This window comes from Peromyscus californicus, unplaced genomic scaffold, assembly GCF_007827085.1.
Source record: "Peromyscus californicus insignis strain IS unplaced genomic scaffold, ASM782708v3 Scaffold_7__1_contigs__length_154581171, whole genome shotgun sequence".
In the NCBI taxonomy this organism is placed as follows: Eukaryota; Metazoa; Chordata; class Mammalia; order Rodentia; family Cricetidae; genus Peromyscus; species Peromyscus californicus.
In genome coordinates this window covers 99,795,910-99,816,782 of record NW_026294595.1, presented here as the reverse complement: position 1 = coordinate 99,816,782, position 20,873 = coordinate 99,795,910, and the positions used below count along the sequence as shown (strand labels likewise).

Below are 20,873 nucleotides of genomic sequence, written 5' to 3'. Positions count from 1 at the left end.
TGAGAATTCAGTGAGACAGCGTGTGGCGCAGCCAGCACTGTGTTCATAAATGTCCATTTTCTTCTCCTTCTGTGTTTCTTTCCAATTCTAAAGTGAGACCATCCAAAGCTCGTCTTATACATAAACATTAGAAGCACAAACAGCTCATAATTATGGCATTTCCTGTATTAAAGGGCTCAGCGGTTCTCTCCAATCAGACTTGTCATCAGAAGGCCTCCTGAGATCTGGATGAACCTTTCAAATTAATAACAACATCTGGGATTGAAGTGGGAGGGGGTTGGTCCTCTCACACTCAGAGTGCAGACAAGGAAGGGAAGAGAAAAATCCAATAGCTCATGCACACACACACACACACACACACACACACGCACACACACCCCTTGTCATAGCTAAGAGTTTGGTTTTCATGTGTTTGTTTCATGGGCCGTCTATGCTTATGTGAAGTGTCTGTCACCCGTTTAATGACTGATTAATTCTCTGTGTTCCTGTGATGGTAACAGGTACCTTTGGTATCGTGTCTTCCCAATGCCCATTTAATGACTGAATAATTCTCTGTGTTCCTGTGATGGTAACAGGTACCTTTGGTACCGTGTCTTCCCAATGCATGAATGTCTGAAGACATTTGCATAGGCCATTGCTCCCTTTTTAATCCATTCTTGCTGATGCACAGTTTGAGCTTGGCCACTGTTTGGGACTAGCTTTGGTGCTTCATTTTTTTTTCAATATATCCTCTATATTTGTTTATGTCCTTTTGATTGTAATGATATCAAATTCAATACATAATATTTGGAAACCCAGGGGAGAGGTTTGTGAGTTTTTTTTTAATTTCAGTTGAGAGCACTATATAGATATATCACATTCAAATATCTCAACTATTTAGGAAATAGAATGGACAAACATGATGACTGAGATATTACAAAATTTATTTTCAAAAATAGAATGGATTTTACAAAAGAGAGCTGGTGGGAGTGAGGCATATGACCATTCTTCTGTTGACTTAACTTGAAAAATAGGCATGTATCAGAGAGAAGTAATTTAAAGTGCATTATCAGAATCATGTCCCAACACCAGCCGCCTTCCCCAGGTTCCAGGAAAGAACATTCAATTGATTCTCAAAATGTAAGCTGATAAAGAAGGTTTTGGGATTCTCACTTGCGTTTTGTGTGAAATTTGCACAATGGACCCACCTTGCTTTTTGCTCTCAATCTTTGACAACTCACGCTACAGGATTTTCAGAGCTGTAATGTCTTATTCTTGGATCCCTCTCATACGTAATGTCAAAGGGCAGCAAAACTCACAAACTGGTGTCTCAGTCAGAAATGAGTTTGGATGGGAGTAAAAACTGAGAAAACTCAGCCACAACTTAAACAGACAAGGTGAATACAAGTTAACTTTGTTTTCAGTGTTAAAGGGCTAAGAGGTAGCTCAGAGGTGGAGTATTTGCTCTGAGTCAGGGGAGAGGTAGAGACAGAGATAGAGAGGAGGAAGGAGGAGGAGAGGGAGAGAGAAGAAAGTGAGAGGGAAGGAGGGAGGGAGGAAGGGAGGGAGGGAGGGAAAAAGAGGCAGGGAGAGGAAAGGAGGGCAGCAGAGGGGAAGGGGCACAGGGCGGTGAAGGGCAGTAGGCGGTGGTCTGGGTGCTCAGGAATGCCATCAAGGAACCGAGTGCTCCTTTCCTTCTGTTTATCATCCTAGGATGCGAACATTTGTCCTCATGCCTGCAAGCTGGTAAAGTACTCCTAGGCATCATATCTTCTAGAAAGATGAAAGAGGCAAGGGCAGGGTAGTCTGGATGGACTTATCTCGTTTCCTCAGACAGTGAAAAACATTCCTGGGTTCTATCCTCTTCAGGCCTCTCCCTGCATCTTATTGGCCAGTCCTGGGCAAAAGTCCACTCCTAACTGGAAGGTGGCCAAGGAGATAGGGATTGTTTTGGTGATGGATCATCTATCTACTTGTTCACTGAAAAAGTTGCTTTTCTGGGTAAGGCTGAGGATAGCATTTGTCTTCAAATATCAGCATAAGTATTTAGAAGGGAGTTGGAGGCTATGTCAACTTAACTAAAACTTAAACTAATTCAGTCCCTTCTGGGGGTGGGGTGTGTGTGATCTTTATGGGCATGGTTTTGATCAGGTTTACAGTGCTGGCTGTGGGGGCTCTCCTGTGGAGTCAGCCTTGAATCCAATCAGAATTCCTGTTACTTTTTTTTTTGCTGTATTTTGAAATTCTCAACTGTTGGGGACATGAGAGGGCCAAGCAAGAGTGGAAAGATTACTTAAGATCACTCCTCTACACTAAAGGATCTGAGTCTCTGAATCTCCTTGGAGTCTGAGTTGGTGATATCATCTGTTTTTAAGAGTGACAGAGTCTGTAGATGATAAATTTGGGTTAAAGAAGACAGATGAGTATGGTAGGTATCATATATACACAGTTTCACTCCCTAGCTCGAGAAAACTGATGTAAAGGCTGATTTTGTCCACAGCCTCCATGAAACCCAGAGAGATAACTGGGACAGAGCATGAATAGCTGCTTGTGCCTGAGTAAAGAAAGAGAATAATGCAAAAAATTGGGGGAATTTAGATTTACTTAAAATAGATCATTTGCCATCCTCTATGTTTGTGCTTTTTATGAGCCTGCAGCCCCTCTGGGCAGTTGAGATACATAGTTTAATACGGCAAAATTCTTATCAATAAGGCTCATAGTCTGACAAAAGATAGTTCTTCTGTTCCTGAGTGATTCCCATAGCATTTACTCAGTGCTACAGAGGTAAGGAGGAAGGAGTCAGAGAAATCTTCCAGGAGGAGGTGTTTTCTAGAAAACAGAGAGTGGAAAGGAGAAGACATGTGCAGAGACCCATGGGTAGGAAATGGTTGCATGGGTTGAGGAACCACAGTTCACCCAGCCTCTCTGGAGAGGAGCTGCAATTTAGGGAAGAAGCCAGAGCTGAAATGGGAGGACCCTGCACCAGGTACCTCAGACTCTGATGCCAAGTACGCTGTCTTCCACAGGTGACAGGAAAGGGGGCTACCTGCCAGTGACCAGTAGTTTATACAGGAAGGATAGGTAAAGATGTGGAGGCAATAATTTTTCTGGGACTTGTGGGTCACCAAGTGTAAAGGATACTGTGTCCTCTCACAAGTCTGTGGCCTGGAAAGCTGAACTATGGTGATCTATTTAGGGAGTAATCAAATGTGTGACAGAAACTCCTGTCAGCCGTCCATCTACACACCGTCCCTTCTGTAAGACAGAAATAACTCACCTTCTGCCCCAACCACTGCTCTCTGAGCTCAGGCCCACAGAAGGGCCTGCAGCACCCACCCACAGTTCACCTCTTGGCTTCGCTGATCCCAGCAAACCTGTGGGTTGTCTAACTCAAGCTGACCTGAGACTAGCACACAGGCCTCCTGAATTGGCTATACCTGCTAGCTTTTCCTATAGCATAAGCTGGCCAGGTAAAACCATCAGAAATCACCTGCTGCTCTCGGAAAAACCAGCTGCCACGTGTTCTGAGGTCAGCGACTGAGCTACTTGTGGTAACACTCATGAAGCTTGTTTCTGTGTGGCCCTCTTGGGTTATGAGTCAGGGAAAGAGAGTGCATATATTCCTAACTGGGACATTTTATTTATTTGTTTGTTTGATTATCTATCTATCTATCTATCTATCTATCTGTCTGTCTGTCTGTCTGTCTGTCTATCTATCTATGTATCTATGTATCTATCTATCTATCTATCATCTATCTGTCTATCTATCTGTCTGTCTGTCTGTCTGTCTATCTATCTATCTAACTTTCCTTTGAGAATGAAAAGAAGATAAACTTCTCTCCAAGAAACCAGGGCAGCTCCCTAGGTAGTCTGTTCTCTTATCGACTGTTTTTTATTAAATCGTAGGGTGCTTTATTGACCCCGCTGAACTGTGGGGTCTGAGAGTCAGCTGAAAGCGGTACATGGCACTCACCCCACAGGATATGCACTCTATTAGATCACATTTTGAGCTGGAAGTAAGTAAGTACGCAGAAAGGATTTATCTCATGGGGCACGCTGCTTCCTACATACTTCAAGAGCAGGTGTGAGGCCTAGCATTGCTTGAGGCAGCGCACGGGGCAAATGCTCTTGCGGGCTCTCTGAGCTGTGTGTGTACCCTGTGCCCTTGCTTCCCTCACGCCTGCCCTTTCTCCATGCAGATGCATTGCCTCCCCAAGCAATAGATGCTCTCTAACTCCCAAAGTCCCAGGCAGGTGTGAGGATGAAAAGCGGTGTGCCTCCATCGTTATTCCAAAGTTCTAGGAAGAACAGGTGACTATCACCTGCACTCAGAGTTATTAAACCTGTGCATGTGTTTTATGGATTATTTTAGATCCCAGAGTTCCCACTATGGTCTTTGAGTGACAGCTCTTGGATTGCACAAAATTGGTGCTGATAGGGCTACTTTTTACCCATAAAACATGTGCAGAAACTTGAAAATACAATTTAGTAGGGAAAGTTTGCACAGCCATATAGCATAAAAGTACTTGTTGCATCCAGAAGCTGTGAATTCTGTGTATAGGAAAGCTTGCTGATAAAGCCCCTGTCTTGAATCCCAGTGAGGAGTGATAGCCCAGGACAGTAATGCAGAGCATGTGGAATTAGAATGCTTTACCAATGGTGCATTTCTAACTTTCAATGTTTGGAAATTTCAATGTTAGTTATTGTTAATGTGCCTCATAAATATCCAAAGGCATACAATGTAGACCTGTTACTATACCCAGAAAGCCAAACTCTCCTACAAATAGAGAGAATTATGGTCTTCAGCTTGTCCCTTGGGGCATGTTAGACTACTTTCAAGGGGGTCTTTCATTATTTTCTAACCATATTCACTTTTCTCCCATGGCTTTTCATTTCCAGAAGTTTCTGAGCTACACACCATTCTCCTACTGGCTACAGGGAAACCATCTGTCTATGCCACTTATTGTTAATATTTGCCACCTTCTGATCCTTTACCTGCGATGTCTGGGACACAGTGACTAATTCCAAAGGGCAGGGTACTTTGTGTAATTTCTGATCGAGAACAGTTAACACTTACAACCAAGTCAAAATTTGTTTGATTCTAGTGAGGCCTCACAGAGGCCATGACAATCCTGTAGTGACACATTCTCAGTCCGAGCACCTGTGTTTAAGGGTGGTCGGCCATGAATCAACACCAACATCAGCTACCAGAAAGTCCATGTACCAGATTTTGGTGACTGAGCATGAACAGATCTTTCTTAAGATCAGTTTTGAAGTGTTTGGGAGGTGGGTTTGTTCGTTTGTTTGTTTTCCTAACTAATTGAATCTGCATCACTGGATTGGGCCCATTGCTTATCCCATCCCTTCTCTGTCCACTCCTGCACAGTTCACTTAGGTGTCTGTGATGTGGTGCTTTCTTCCAACGTGTCTTTCTTCCGTTGGGTTCAGCGCCAGGCCCTGAGCTGGAAACAGTGTCAGGAAATTTCCTTTATTGGGCATTGACTTCCAAAATGAAGGTCTGAGACTGGTGGAGCTGCCTTGAGAGTTACTTGACAGTATATTAATATGAGAGAGAGAGAGAGAGAGAGAGAGAGAGAGAGAGAGAGAGAGAGAGAGAGAGAGAGAGAGAGACTTATAAACTCCATAAGCAAGTGCATATTTGGTAGAAATGCCAACTCAAGAAATAACGCTTGCCAACCAGTATATGTAAACGGTCTCACAGCCGTTGATCTGGCTTGATATTACAGAAAGTCCATATTTGTGTGAGACGTTTCTCAGGTGCAGTTAATAGTGGCCGAACTTTTGTCCTTGATTTATGCTTTCTATTAGACCTCTCAAGATTAATGATATCATGGGAATGTGGTGTGTATCCGTTTACTGTGGAATGAACGCTGGGCTGGCAGCTCACACACTAGTGGTCTTGGATTCCCATGCCTGTCATTGTTGAAAGCAGCAGTGAAATTACTCTGGAGGCAGTCCGTCCCTCCCACAGCGCCAGGATTCCATCACACATCGCTGGTCTGTGCTTAATACTCAGATTTCTGTGAGAAATGGCCAAATGCGTTTGAAGTAAGAGTCTCAACCATACATCTATGACATGAGCAAATGCTTATTTACTAAGAGGAAAAGAAGGAAAATAAATTTAGTGAGACAGTTAAAGTATATAGGTCAAGATATGATTTAATAAGGTTTTATTTTGTTTTGACAGCATCGGGATTTACATACCATTGCCTTTCACTCAGGGCCAGCCTTCTCAGCTCCCATCACTGGTCCTATAATAGCTCCTTTGTTATAAAAGGGAACAATTTTTAATACTTACTTTTACCAGAATCTAGCCTTTCAGCTTCTCCATTTAATAAATGAGCTGGAGGGTCAGGCTATCAACTGTCGTTTCCCTCGTCCCTCACTTCCAACCCACCGGCAGCCTTGTTGATCCTGTTATCCAAGAACATCTGCCATCCATAGCCTTTCCTCATTCCTACACACCAGTGGCCAAGCCACTGATGATGTCTACCCCGAATCCTTCAGTGGCCTTCTTGCAAAGCTTCCTGTTCCCACGTGGGAGCCCACCAGGCAGCGCCCCTTAAGTAATGTCCAGTGGTGACTTTCTGCCAACTTAGCGATGAATCCAAACTCCTCACTGTGGCCTGGAGCCTCCTGTGAAATTCAGTTCCTGCCTAGTGTGCCGGCACGGTGTTCCCTTGGCATCGGTTCTTGTCAAGTGGCCTCTTATCACCCATGAAGCCAGGCTGCCTCCCAGCTTGGGGTACCACTCTCGCCGCCGTTGTGATACCCGGGAAGCCTGTGCTCTGTTCTGTGCAGCTTGTCCTCGTCCTCTAGGCTTGTTTCTTTGTCACCTTCCCTCAGTCCTCTTTGGTTCTCTCACCAAGACTGCCACCATTTGTAGACTAAATCACAACTTCATGTCTGGAATTCTTTTTTTGATGTTTAGAATTATTCTATTCATTGTTGGAGTGTGTGTGTGTGTGTGTGTGTGATGTATGTGTGTGTGCATATGATGTGTGTATGTGTGATGTATGTGTGTGTATGATGTGTGTGTATGTGTGTATGATGTGTGTATATATGATGGATGTATGTGTATGATGTGAGTATGTATGATGGATGTGTGTGTGTATGGTGTATATGTGTGTATGATATACGTATATGATGTGTATGTGTATGATGTGTGTGTGTACGATGCATATGTGTGTATATAGGGAGATGCATGTGACATGGCATGGGAATGGCAGCCAAAGGACAGTCCCATAGGGTTACTCTCCTTCTACCTTTATGTGGGTTCCAGGAGTCAAACTCTGGTCACTAGGTTTGTACAACAAATCTTCCTGGCTCTGAAATGATTATTTTAATATATTTACTTATTTCTTGACTGCTGTGAGCCGCAGAAATATGAAGTAGGAATTCAGCTGACAATGGCAAAGCTATTACCTGAAAGAGCCAAGAACTCTTCCAGAGGATAAAGCCAAACTCAAGGAGTATTGGTGATATTGGCTTCTGAATGTATTTCCTGCAGTGAATTTCTTGTGTGCTGTTATAGCTTTCCCATTTGATTCTTTTCCCAAGAACTTCTAACAGTGAGGTTGATCATTTATTGGGCACAACTTTCCCAATGGGGTATTTGGATAACATTACCCAGCTGTGTTTGATGACAATCACACAGTCAATACCTGTTTCTCATAGCCATCTCTGGACAAAAGTATTTCATCTGAGATACTTCTCTACATCCAAGGACAGACTGCAGACAGATAAGCATTAGCTCATCTCACCTACAGATAAGAGAAAATAACCACTAACAATTAGATCCTTAACTCCTTATCTTCACCCTGGTTTATTAACACAAGACCCTAATTTAAGAGATTTAGTGCTTACAATTCTGGGATGGTGGTTTGGCCACCTGCTAGTTACTGAGAAAAGGTGAATATTCCCACTGACCCAAGGAGACTACAACAAGGCCAGGCAGATGATAGGTGCCAAGCTTCATTTCTTGTGCAAATTCAGCTTTCACCCTTTTATTTTTATCTCAGCCCAGGTGTTACCTGTAGTTCTAAAGATTCCCCCCTTTAGATATTAACTCAAAGCGAAAGTGCCTTTATGAACTAAATACTACACATTGTGATGCAGGTTGCCTAGCAACCAAGTAAACTCCCCACCACCATCACCCTACCAGAAAGCAGCACAGCTGAGAAAGCTGAGATAGAAATGGAGCCAAAGGAAAAGAAAACCATTTTAGTTTACTAGCGACGTATACTGACATACAGACTCCTAACCTACTTACCTAGCTACTTCTAAGATTATACTCGGAGCACATAAATTCCTTTTTAGAATCCCCTAATTGATTTTAGCCCTTAGTTGACCCTACCAGAGAACTCCCATTAGTCACTCCCCTTTTGGGGTTGTAAAAGAAAGCCTGACAGTCACTGCCTGGTGTAAACTCTTTTCTGCCTTTATGACCCTGAAAGAATTCAAGCCTTGTGACCTTGCTTTGGCCAGAGGATTCCTGATTGTGTGTGTGTATAAACCGGAAACTTCAGAGACTAGGGGGAGAACGAAGGTGGAGAGAAGTAAGAACAATGAGAGAACAGCAGAAGAAGGGACAGAGAGGAGCTAAGTGTGAGAACAGAAAAGAAGCTGTGTAGATGGAATTGACTTAGAGAATGAAGTGAATGGATTAAAGAGCTCGGTGTGCTTAGATTCTTTCTGTATCCCTAAGTTTAAATCCTTGGCTGGTTGTTAGATTCTTCCACAGACTCTGGGAAAGGGCTATAGAGGCTGGACCCCGATAAGCTTTGATACTTGATCACCTCCTGTAGTGAACTGTGAACTCCCTGTTCCAGGGACTTCACTGCACTCCTCACTGATACAGCATAGCTACTCCGTAAAGATTGTTGAATGAATAAAGAAGCCCCGATTCTAACGGTCAATCCTTAGACCATGCAGTCAGATTAAAAAATGCTTTGTTGTATGTGGCATGGTCTTTTTTATTATCCTAAAATGCGCATAAAATAAAATTTACAAATGTGACCATTTTAGGCGGACAGTTTGGTGGCTTTCAGTACATTCACTTTGTCAGGCAGCCATCACCGCCCTTCACATCCATCCACCTTGTCGGGCAGCCATCACCACTGTCCATCTCCAGAGCTTCCCTTTTAAGTTAAATTCATTTTTGACAGTTACAGACATGTGTGTAATGCATTCTGGTTGCACTCATCCCTCCACCCTCTGATAGCTCTCTCCCACGGCTGACAAGCCCCTTCTTGAAAGCCCCCCTCTCATTCCGTGTCTGTGGGCCAGCCATGTGGGCATGGCTTTGAGCTATCCGCTGAGGCATGGGGAGCTCACCAATGGCTAACCACTGAAGACAATGTCTCCACTCTCTCAGAAACTGCCAACAGTCAGTAGTTCCCCAGAGAGGGGCTAGGTTCCACGAGATCCTCCCGTACTGACAGGCCTAGCCCTGTGCAGGTCCAGTGCAAGCAACTGCAGCTGCTGTGAGTTCAAGGTCGCACTAGCCACATCGTTCCCAGAGAGTAGTATTTCATAGTCCTCCTCTTCATCATCTGGCCCTTACATTCTTTCCAAACCCTCTTTCAAGATACAGATACCCCTCTTGGGACTGAGAGCTCGACAGTCCTTTGTTTTAGCACCTCGAACAGCCACAGACCTCTGCATTCATTTCTGCAGAAAAGAAGCCTCTCTGATCAAGGTTATGTATGGATTTAAACATAGGAGACAGTTTGACATCATGTCCATTTAGCAAAATGAAAGCAATAGATTCACCCCCTCGGGCCTGGGACCTCCCAAACCATGGGCCTTTGGCCGGGTCCACGCTCTAGGTATGAGCTTCCTCCTATGGAGGGGACCTCAGATACAGTCAGGAAGCAGTTGGCTATCACCACAACAGTCGCGCCGCTATGGCCCCGGTGTGCACATCTTACCTGGCAGGTTAGTGTTGTAGCAGGAAAAGTTCACATCGGGGCGAGACTGTTGATACCTTTTCTCCCCCGGTTGCCTGTGTCGCACATTCCAGCATAGGAAAGCCAGCCATCCATGAGGAAGCTTCCACTCCACTTGAGGCTTGATTCCCCTCTGTCTTCTAACCAAACTATATGGTGTCTTCAGCAATAAGATCTTACCATTAAGTTCCGGTGGTCATCCAAGACCAAAGGCAATAGCCTGTGTTCTTCTGAGAGCCTTTGGGCCCTTCCTGACCAACAACTCGTAAGGAGGTATCCCCTGTTAGGCACTGGGAATTTTGTTTGATAACCCATGGCTTCTGGAATTGGTATCATCCACCCATGAAGGTGATCTCCACGAAGAAATGTTTGGTATTTTCCCAAACTGACACTCTGTACTCACTAAACACAAACCCTCCGTTCCTTCCTTCCCCATGTCACTTGCAGCCACAATTCTGCTGTCTCTCTGAAGCTGACTCCTGGGGCCACATAGTGGGTGGATCTGCAGAGGAATGGTTGTAATCAGTATATTTTTATGACGTCTTTGATAGCATAGATTATTTATTTTTTATTTTATTCTGTTTTAAGAAAGCCTTCTACTGAACATCTCACTTATGGGAATAATTTAATAACAAAATATCCCATGACACACCTTGTAGAGTAAGAGTCCGCAGTGAGGCTGGTTGGAACAGGGACAGGGCTCCTGGTACCACTAATTTGCAGAAACTTCTTCTTCTTTTTGTTTTGTTTTGTTTTGGAGACAGGGTTTCTCTGTATAGTTTTAGACCTTGTCCTGGAACTCACTCTGTAGCCCAAGCTGGCCTTGAACTCACAGAGATCCACCTGGCTCTGCCTCCTGAGTGCTGGGATTAAAGGCATGCGCCACCACCTCCTGGCTAGCAGAAACTTCTTAAGTGATCTGTGATGTGCCAAGGATAAGTGGCTGGAATCGGAAATAGCAACAATAGCAGTGAAGCTGCTTCTGCTTACGATCCCTTTTGTTTCCTTTAGATCAGAAGCTTTCTGAACTCCCCACTCTAAGGGTTGACTTGAAATCCTATTGGCCAGCTTTCCTAGCAGGAACATGTCTGCTCTGACTTTCTGTCATGAATAAATTGATATCTTAATCTTCTATATATAATTTTTATGAAAGGAAGGGTTTTAAATAATTGGAGCCTAGTACCCAAAATTATATCCTTCTGATTCTCCGTAGCTTGTGGTTCAGTGGCTGGGCATGAGTGACAGGAATTTACTGACCACAGGAACACTTTGCCTGTCAATAACGAGTTTGCGTCAGGGTGAAGTCTGATTATGGAGGAAAGAGAACTAATCCTGCAGTTCAAGCTAACAGAACTACAGAGCGGGGAGTGAGCTGAGCATCAGGGAGCACAGCTATAGGACCAGAACTTAAGTCTAGGCAAGGTGGCTCAGTGGGTATAGGTGCTTGCTGCCAAGTCTGATGACCTGAGTTCAATCTCGAGGAACCACACGGTAGTTGAAGAGAACTGATTCCCACAAGATGTCCTCTCATCTCCACGTGTATGCACAGTGGCACACTTACCACATCCCCCTCCTCCAATAAATCTAATAAAAATTTAAATTACTTTTAATTGTAGATTTGTCTATATGAGTGTGGCTATGTGTCCATGAGTACAAGTGTCTGCTGAGGCCTGGGGCATGAGATCCCCCCTCGAGTCGGAGTTGCAGATGGTTGTGAGCCACCTGACTTTGGTCAGGGGTCCTTTGACCTTAGAATTGAACTGAGGTCCTCTGCAAGAGTAGTGCATGCTTTTAATTTCTGGGTCTTCTTTCTAGTAGAATAAAAGTAAAATAAAACAAAACTCCCTCAATCCTAGAGGCCAAACTAATGAGACTAGAGGGCAACCCTCACAATGGATCACATAGAGGCAAGATGTCCCAGAGTGATACAAACTAGAGTAAACTAGTTGATAACCACCAATTTTGTATTTTAACTTTGGGAAGGGCTGGCCTGGTGCCCTAGTTCATGGAGATCTCATAAGGAAGTAATTGTAGAGTGGTATGCAAATAGAAAATCTTTCTAATAACATGTTTTACTTATATTAAGAATAATAATTTCTATGGAGGACAAAAATAAGATATTACAACAACATCAGTGAGACACAATCTTTGTCTAGGATGGACCTACATGTGGGCTGTAGAGTTGCCTGATAGACATGGTGGGAATTAACAGGCATCCTCTCTGTTCCCTGTACTTCATACTGTTCCATATATTTCAACATTTTGTGTTGACTCTGGAAAATGTTAAGAGCGTCTAAGCAAGAATTCACATCTGAGGTCTGGAACCAGTGTTATGCAGGGCTGAAGGGGACTTTTCTTGGCATCATGTGATGTTCCTGGCCTTTGCTGATGCTACCCACAAAACATCATGTTCAGGTTACTCTGAATGCTTGCATCACTCATGTATATGATACTCCAAATAGAGCGTTATTGAAATGAGTACAGATCCAAGCAGTGATGAAGGAAGGCTTGCTAGTTAAAGTCCACATTCCATTATGCTGTTGCAAAGAAGATTGGAAATGGCACGCTAATACAAATCTGTGCATCTGTGCTTGCCTCAGAAAATTAGCAGGAAAGTGGAGACGAGCCTACATTTTCTGCCCTGTTACATCACATAGAAATATTGTGTGACTCTGGCCTTGGTTTAAGATACGTAAAATGAGACAAATCTTGATGGTTGTTGCCTGAGTTAAACACACTTAACACTTTGTATAATAATGAAGAATTGGAAGTGATTTCGATGACACACAGTAAGAAACTGATTGAATAAATTATGTCATAGCTTGATGAAAATTAGGCAACACTAAAACTCATATTTTGGAATAATACTTAATTGCTTGGAAGAATAGTTTGGATAACATTTCCTGAAAGAAAAACAAGATTTTATCTTGCAAAGAAGGTTATAATCATATACTCATTATGTTGTGGTTTAAATAACACACACACATTGTACGTTATATGTAATGTGATCATATGTAATCAAGGGTTTGTATACAGTTAGATTTCTTATTTATGTGTCATTGCTGTTTCCTAATGGTCTAAAGTAATTTCTTAATTTTGAATAAAAAGTACATGATAAAATATTAAATTATAAAAGAAAAAGTTAATAAAGAGATAGCCTGCAGGGAATGATATTCATAATACATAAACAACTCAAAAAACTAAGCACCAAAAATTGCCAAATCATTATAAACAACTCAAAAAACTAAGCACCAAAAAATGCCAAATCATTCAGTCAATAAAGAGGTGAATTAACTGATGAGACAGCTTTCGAAAGAAGTACAAATAGCAAACAAATACAAGCGAAGAAAAGTGACATATTCCTTAGCCACCAGCAAAATGCAGATCTGTGCTACAACACTGCTAGTCTGTCCCACCCCAGGCTGAACAGCTATTATTGAGAAACAAAAAAACAACAAGTAACCGGTGAGGATGAGAGGGAAGGAACCTCTACATACAGCTAGTGGGAGAGTCAATGAACACAGTCACTATGGAAATGATTGCAAAGCTGCCTTACCCAGCCAAAAACAGTGTCCAGCGGAACCACTCCCGGGTACATGCCCAAAAAGGGCTAAGTGAGCTCACTACATAGACACCTGCACACTGGGTTTATCGAATAGCCAAGCTGTAGAATTCACTTACAGATCGGGAAATGTGGTATATACAAACAGTGGAGTTTTATTAGGCCATAAAGAAGAACACAATTATGTCATCTTCAGGAAAATGGATGGAGTTGGAGATCTTATGACAGCAAAATAATAGGCTCAGACGATGATTGCATGTTTTCTTTCAGATGTAGAATCTAGACTTTTCAAGATACATATATATGTGAACAAGAGAACAAGAAAGAGTAATGGAATAAAATATATATATGTATGAAAAGTCTGTTATGAAACCCATTATTTTGTGTGCTAAGTTTTGAAATCATAAATAAAATAGATAAGTATTTATTAGATGTCTATGGGGCCATGTTTGTAAAGATGATTTCAGTGTCCCCTTTTGTCTACATAGTTGTTGCATGTGAATGACTTTGTGGCAGTCTACCCCTGAGTCCAGTGACCTCTTTTTTGGGAAAACAAAATGAAGGCTGAGATTTTAGTCAGTAGATCAGTGGTAAATTTTTGAATCCCCTTTTAAACTTAGTACCTATAGAGGATGACGAGCTTTGAAGAAATCCAGCATATTGTGTGGAGTATCAAAGTATACCTAGAATTCAACTACATGCAAATTTAAAAAGCCAGTAGAGTGAAATAATATGTACCCGTGGTATATCTCGGAGGGTGGAGGTGCCTTCTGCCAACCCTGATGACCTCCGTTTGACCCCAGGGATGAGCGTGGTGGAAGGAGATGACAGACTCCCACAGCTTCTCTGACCTCCACATGCAAGCCACGGCATGCGAGCCACCCCGTCCCACACCCCACATAGACATAAATGCAAAAAAATATTAAACTACGTAAAACACGTCCTCTTCATTTAGCGTTTCCTTTTGACGGACACCTTCAATGTTCTCTCCTCTGGACTTTGACACGTACATTGCGTTGCTGTTGTCTGTAGTCCACTACTGTACTGACTGCAGCTGGTACCGAGTGATGACGTCTTCCCCATCCCTTCTCTCCCCCTACTTTGCCGAGCCTTTGGGAACCACCGTTCTACTCCCAACTTCTCTGTGATAACTTTTAAAAGCCCACGTGTCAATGGCAGGATGCGGGTCTCGTCTCTCTGTGCCGCCTCAGTTAGTTCACCATAGCCATCAGCACCTTCCCCGCTGCTGTTTCAAATGACAGGATCCCATCCTTTTCAGGACTGCGTAATACTTGATGGGGTGTATGCACCCCGTTACTTCATTCATTCATCAGCTGATAGACACATGGGCTGCTTCCGTTCTTAGCAATTGTGAGCACTCTCCATGACAATGGGAGTTCAGACGTTTCTTTGACACATGGTTCTCTTTTCACTAAGTACCTATGGTACATGAAGGGGCTGATGTGATATAGATACCTAGATACTTTCTAGACCCAGTGCTTGGATGGCAATGCCAGGATGCTGATTTGCCTCAGCATTCAGAGTTATAAAGAATTACTCTAAGTTCATCTGACCCTAACAAAGGCATCTTCAAAGTGGACAGGACCCAATGTTACTCCCTTTGGTAGGTGAGAAGAATGGGGTTTAGAGGTAGAACGGTCCACTGGGACTTTACACAGTCAGTGATGTGGGAGCTGCCTGAAGTTTGTGTCTGAGCTTGGAGCTTAGCAGTCCGGGACACAGCTGCCCCTCTGTGTACCGGTCCCCCTCTGTCTTCTGGACATTGACGAGAGTCTTATTCTTTATTTTCAGATTACAGAACAGGACCATGTTTTACGGTGGTCAGCAACCAGATGTGCCAGGGACAGCTCAGTGGGATTGTCTGCACCAAAACACTCTGCTGTGCCACAGTGGGCCGAGCCTGGGGCCACCCATGTGAGATGTGTCCTGCCCAACCTCACCCCTGCCGTCGCGGCTTCATTCCCAACATCCGCACCGGAGCTTGTCAAGGTAATGCAGCGGGAATAACAAGGAACACGTTCTGTTCACTGGAGGGCCATTCTCTAGCTGTGGAGAATGCCCCGTCCCCTGCCTGAGGACACAGCCCAGCTGCTGTGAATGCCCCGTCCCCTGCCTGAGGACACAGTGCAGCAGCTGTGAATGCCCCGTCCCCTGCCTGAGGGTGTACAACCCAGCTCCTGAGAATGCCCCGTCCCCTGCCTGACAGTACAGCTGAAGCCCTCAGTAGCATGGTTCTTAAAGCCAGGAAGGTTGGCGAAGACTGCCTTGCCGGCGGCTCTTCTGGCCTCAGGAGTGGTTCCCTCTGCCTCTGGCACAGGAGTAGCAGCTGTGTGGGGGTGATGTGGGCCTGACGGCAGTGCTGTGTAGGAACACAGTGAACAAGGTAGTGGTTGTTGTTTTCTCTTCATCTGAAACTCTGAGTCCTGAGCTTGAGGTTGTACTTAACTGACCTGAAGAAAATTGCTCCTCCGGACATTCGACATGCTACATTATGCTTTTTTTTTTTTTAACAAGTCAGAAATAAATTAGAATTGGTTTCCCTGTTTTAAATACCCCCAGATGTTGCCTCAGCACTCTTTTGCCCTCCCCTAGAATCCCGGTTTTGGCTTGGACTCTGTTCCCCCAGCTGTGTAAATTCTTTCATTGTCTGGATGTCTGGCAGGAAAGAGGAGGAAGTGAGCAGAGGCCACTCCACACTGAACTGATGGGCCCCAAAGCTCCCAGGCTATCTCTGCTTCCTGTAGACGTCTGAAGTACTTTTTTCTTTTAAAGATAATGGCAATATTTTTGTAAAATTCAGAAACTGTGCTTCTCTGAGGGAAGTAGGTAGTAGTTTGGCTCTGCCCCATGTGTTCATTCTGAAGGTTAGGATGCAGAAAAAAAAAAAAAAAACAGGATTTGAGCGACTCTCCTCTGTGCTGTGGGCTGCACTAAATTGAATGTGCCTGCCTCCCAGGCATCACTCCTCTGGATGCCCTTGAATGTGTCCCTCTGAATGTCAGGAGCAGCCAGAAGAGGTTGTTTTGAAATCCTAGATTCGTCAAGGACTGCTAGGAGTAAGCCTCTCCTTTGATGTCTTATTTCTCTCATTCTTAGAAAGTCTTGAGTCTTGAGGAATTGGTTGGCCATTGTGTTTTGAGGTTGGAATACCCATGAATTGTTGACAGTGACTAGAAAGGATGATCTCCAGCTCCCAGCTTCCTGTCAGTGAGTTTACTGTCAAAGGTTTGGGCGCCAACAGAAGTGAGAGAAGAGGAAGGAGAGGATAGATAGGGAAGGGGGACTCTCCTCAGCTTGTTATTAGCTCAGACGGTCTGGATTTTCCCCAAGGTTGCTTCCTGTTCCCTCATGACTGTTCTTCAACACCTAAGGTGGGGAAGACTGAAAGTAGCTTAGTGAAAATCTATGACTTCAAAAGAGCAGTCTATATGATCACTTGTAAAAGGAATTTTGCTGAGAGAGATTCTCAAAGTGTTATATGTGGCCAAGGTGTCTTCTTGCTGGTGTTTCTAGTCCTTGAGCCGGATGTAGGCTGTGGGCAAATGGGTTGACAGAGGCCTTATATAGGTGTAGTCTGGGGGCACATGGTTAGTGGGGAACTGCCCTCATACACATTTCCTGTTGACCAAAAATCACAATCAATAAGATTATCTAGAATTATCTATCTGACTTTAAATTGTGATTTCAAGTAACATTTTAATAAACGTTCAGAAATCCTGGTCTAAGATAAAAATGAAACTGGCTGTAAAACGTACTCCAATTGTTTCAATATAGTCATTCATTCATGGGTCAGGACATTCTGTTAAAATAGTGGCATTTTTATGCCCAGATAAACATTTCCTCTCTAGTTCCCGTTTTACTGTGGGTGAGTTTTCCCAGCAGCATAGGCTGAGAGCCTGCCAATGGCAGTTGCCTTGTTGCTTCTCTCAGCATCAGGACTGAAAGAGGGTACTGCACTCACGGATGTCTACAAGACAGTCCAAGAGGAAGAAACTTAAGACTCCCATTTATTAAACCAGGATTTTCTGTGTTCTGAATGAAGAAATGGAGAGAATCCACTTGTATATGCTGTTTTTACAATGGAATCCAGACAACCAGCATCATGGAGGAGGAGGTTTCTGTTGGGAAAGTTAATTTGGGACTATCTATAGGACCAGAGGTTAGTCCCTAGGTTCTTGGCTAGAGCATTGAGCAAGGTGGACTGAGTCTCTGCTGCAGGGAAGCCTGTGTGTTGAACCATGAGACAGATTCATTGTTAGGATGGTCTGTGTTGAGACCCAGGGGCCAGATGTTGCTCTACACTAGCTGGAGCAAAGTGGCATTAGACTGGAGACTAAGAGAGGAGTCAGGATGAACCAACCTGAAGCTCCAACAGGGAGAATATTTCAGAAAGAGGGGCCACGATTACAAAACTCCAAGGCAGCATATCCATGGTGTATCTGAGGAAACCTGGAGAGGAGGGGGGAAGAGGGAGGTGATAGCAGACAGTGGAAAGGCATGGACTTTCTCTGACTTAGTAGTGACAGAGAGGGATGTGCTCTGAGCTTTGGAGGGTCCTTCCTGGATTCTGCTCTGGTTGATGACCCCACACATTATCCAGCACAGTTTTCTCTTCCAGCCTTGATGAGTTTTTCCTGCACAAGACAGTTTTCCAGAAGGTAAAAGGACATATGTATGAAGACACTAAGCTAGCTATTGTGGCAATCTCAGGGTTCTCAAGTAAATTTTGTATTACCTTTGACATTCAATGTAACACTTAAAGATAGCTTTATGGACATATATCACATTTTGACTTTGAAGTATATCTTAGATACTTTTGATTATTATTGCCATGAATGTGAAAATGACACAATAAAAAAAACGATCATTTTAATCATTATGTGTTCTACTTTGCTGTGTATAAAAAACCTCCAAAATTAATAGAAATAGTCTCCATTGCTTGTGGGATGACAGGGCTCCTTCTTGTTGAGCGTTATTGACTAAGCTGCATTAATAACTTATTTTACATAATGTAATCATAACATTTGCTATCATCATATTCTGGAAACTGTGATGGATGCCTTGACATAAATTTGGTAATATAATTGTGGATAAACTGTTAAGTTTTCTTCTGCAATGAGTCTTTCTGTTTTCCCAAATCTGACAGATGTGGACGAATGCCAGGCTATCCCTGGGCTGTGTCAAGGAGGAAATTGCATTAATACTGTTGGGTCTTTTGAGTGCAAATGCCCTGCTGGACACAAATTTAATGAAGTGTCACAAAAATGTGAAGGTAAGCAACCTCATGCTTTGTAGCTACAGGGAATGAGGGAAGGCAGACAATGTGGCATCAGCAGCAAGCTTATTTGCAGATGATACCCAGGACCTTCTGTCTTTGTCATCCCCATGAGAGCATAAATAAGACAGTCCAGTAGAAATTGTATGCCTTTGGAACTAGAAAAATCCTTGCAGCTTCTTCTACTTTTATAGACACAAAATAAGAGGCCCAGCTGAATCAAATTAAATATTAAAACATGAAATATTTTAGGATGATATTTAGTTTAAAATGTTCAAGATGCATGTTTTGTATAGTTCTAGGGGCATGGATTTAAATTTGGTCATTAGATATCATTACAAATTATACCACTGATATTTTCCAGTTAACATGCAGAATTTTGAGGGAGTGACATATTAACATACACATGTGTGCTCCTAGTTAGAGCTTAGGATTTCCTTTTCTGGACCATGACATATTGTCTACTGAATGAAAAACTTTCCAATGTTCACCAAGCAAAAGGAGAAACCTGAAGTAGATTTTTCTGTTTGTGTTTGGTTCGTAGAGTAGGCTTCTACAATGTATACACAGGAAACATGTTTACATCTAGCCCTACTGTTAAATGCAGAAGTGGGCTGGCTTCCAGTGCAGTGATTTGTTTTTGAGATGGAAGCATTCAAAACATACGTAGACATCTCTGACTTCTTTCTGCTGAGTTCATGGAGTATGGTCTGACAGCCTGGGGTGGGGGCAATAGTCAAAGACTCATCTTATCTCAAGCTCAGAGAAGGTCCTCCTTTATTAGCTTCTCATCCCACCTGGTGTGGCCTGAGGTTTCAGTCCTAACTCTGTGGTTTTTGTTGAGCACGGTTGTGTTATTTACCTTCTTAGGCTCTAGCAAAGAAACACTTCACTCAGAGTAGATCTTTCCTTGGGTTCTTAACCTCCTTGTAGATTCCTATCAAAGCAATGGAAGAAAACTTCTGATGTAAAGTACGATCAATAAACTATAGTCAGACGTTTACTATGGCTTGTCCAGTAAACATCTAATTCTAATTGTCATAGAATCGCCTTTGTGGGTTACAGTGGTTTCTAAAATGGCTAATTGACATAATTTATAATTGCTGCTGCAATCAAGAATATGTTATACTCAGTTATTTCAACTGTTGAACTATGAAATGGTCTTAAAGTGAACTTCCAAAAGTTCCTTTTGGAAATCAGGCTTCATCCCATGTTTTAAAGAACAGTAACAGTGGTTTTCTCTAGGAGAATGGAGTTTAGAAACTGAGATGTAACTACGCGCTAGAGGGTGTTGGTATTGGTGGGGGCAAAGGCCTGTTCCACTTTCCACCATTATAGATGATGGGAGTGTTGAGGATGTTGAGTGAGGCCATTCAGGTAGCTGCAGGGGCTTTTTCGTTTTGACTCTGGTGCTCATTGAGTGGATTGTATTGACAATTTTTCGTAGATGAGAACTATTATCTCTAATATTTCTTTCTTTCTTTTTCCTTTTTGTGTGTGAGACACTTACTTTTTAGCCCTGGCTGCCCTGGAACTTGCTGTGTAGACCAGGCTGGCCTCAAACTGACAGAGGTCCACCTGCCTCTACCTTCTAAATGCTGGGACTAAAGGCATGGGTCACCATACAGAGCCTTAATTCTAATTCCTAATACTTGGAACTATGTAAAAATATTTGGGTATGGATATTCAGTCATTATTATGGATATCTTTTATGACAATGTAATGAGGTTTCTTGCATGTAGAATCTATATCAACAGCGGGCTACATCTAACATTTTAAAGCTTTTCTCAGCTTACTATATTGAGCAACTCTATTACAATCAGCTTTAAGATTTAGGGCAATGGAGACCATATGGCCTGTCTGGCCTGTGTTTTGTCTTCTAGAGTCACAGTAACTTCCAGCCTGAGCAAAAAATGGATTTTTCTGCCTTTTGCTTTTTTCTTAATTAAAATAGTTAGCAGTCAGGAATAGTCCATGGGTGTGTTTCACACAGAAGATGCAGAGGTAATGTTCACACGGCAAAACAATAACAGGGAACTCAGATCTCTTTATTGTTTCCTTCTCT

General features: G+C 43.0%; 1 protein-coding gene across 2 annotated transcripts in view; it reads left to right on the top strand.

The window, feature by feature from the left end:
• Positions 1-20,873, top strand: part of Fbn1 (fibrillin 1) — a 211,211-nt gene that overhangs the window by 85,380 nt on the left and 104,958 nt on the right. For both annotated transcript variants that reach the window (XM_052722762.1, XM_052722764.1), the window contains 2 exons: positions 15,325-15,522; positions 18,680-18,805. In XM_052722762.1, the coding sequence (XP_052578722.1) occupies positions 15,325-15,522; positions 18,680-18,805 (324 nt within the window). The remainder of the gene's footprint in view (positions 1-15,324; positions 15,523-18,679; positions 18,806-20,873) is intronic.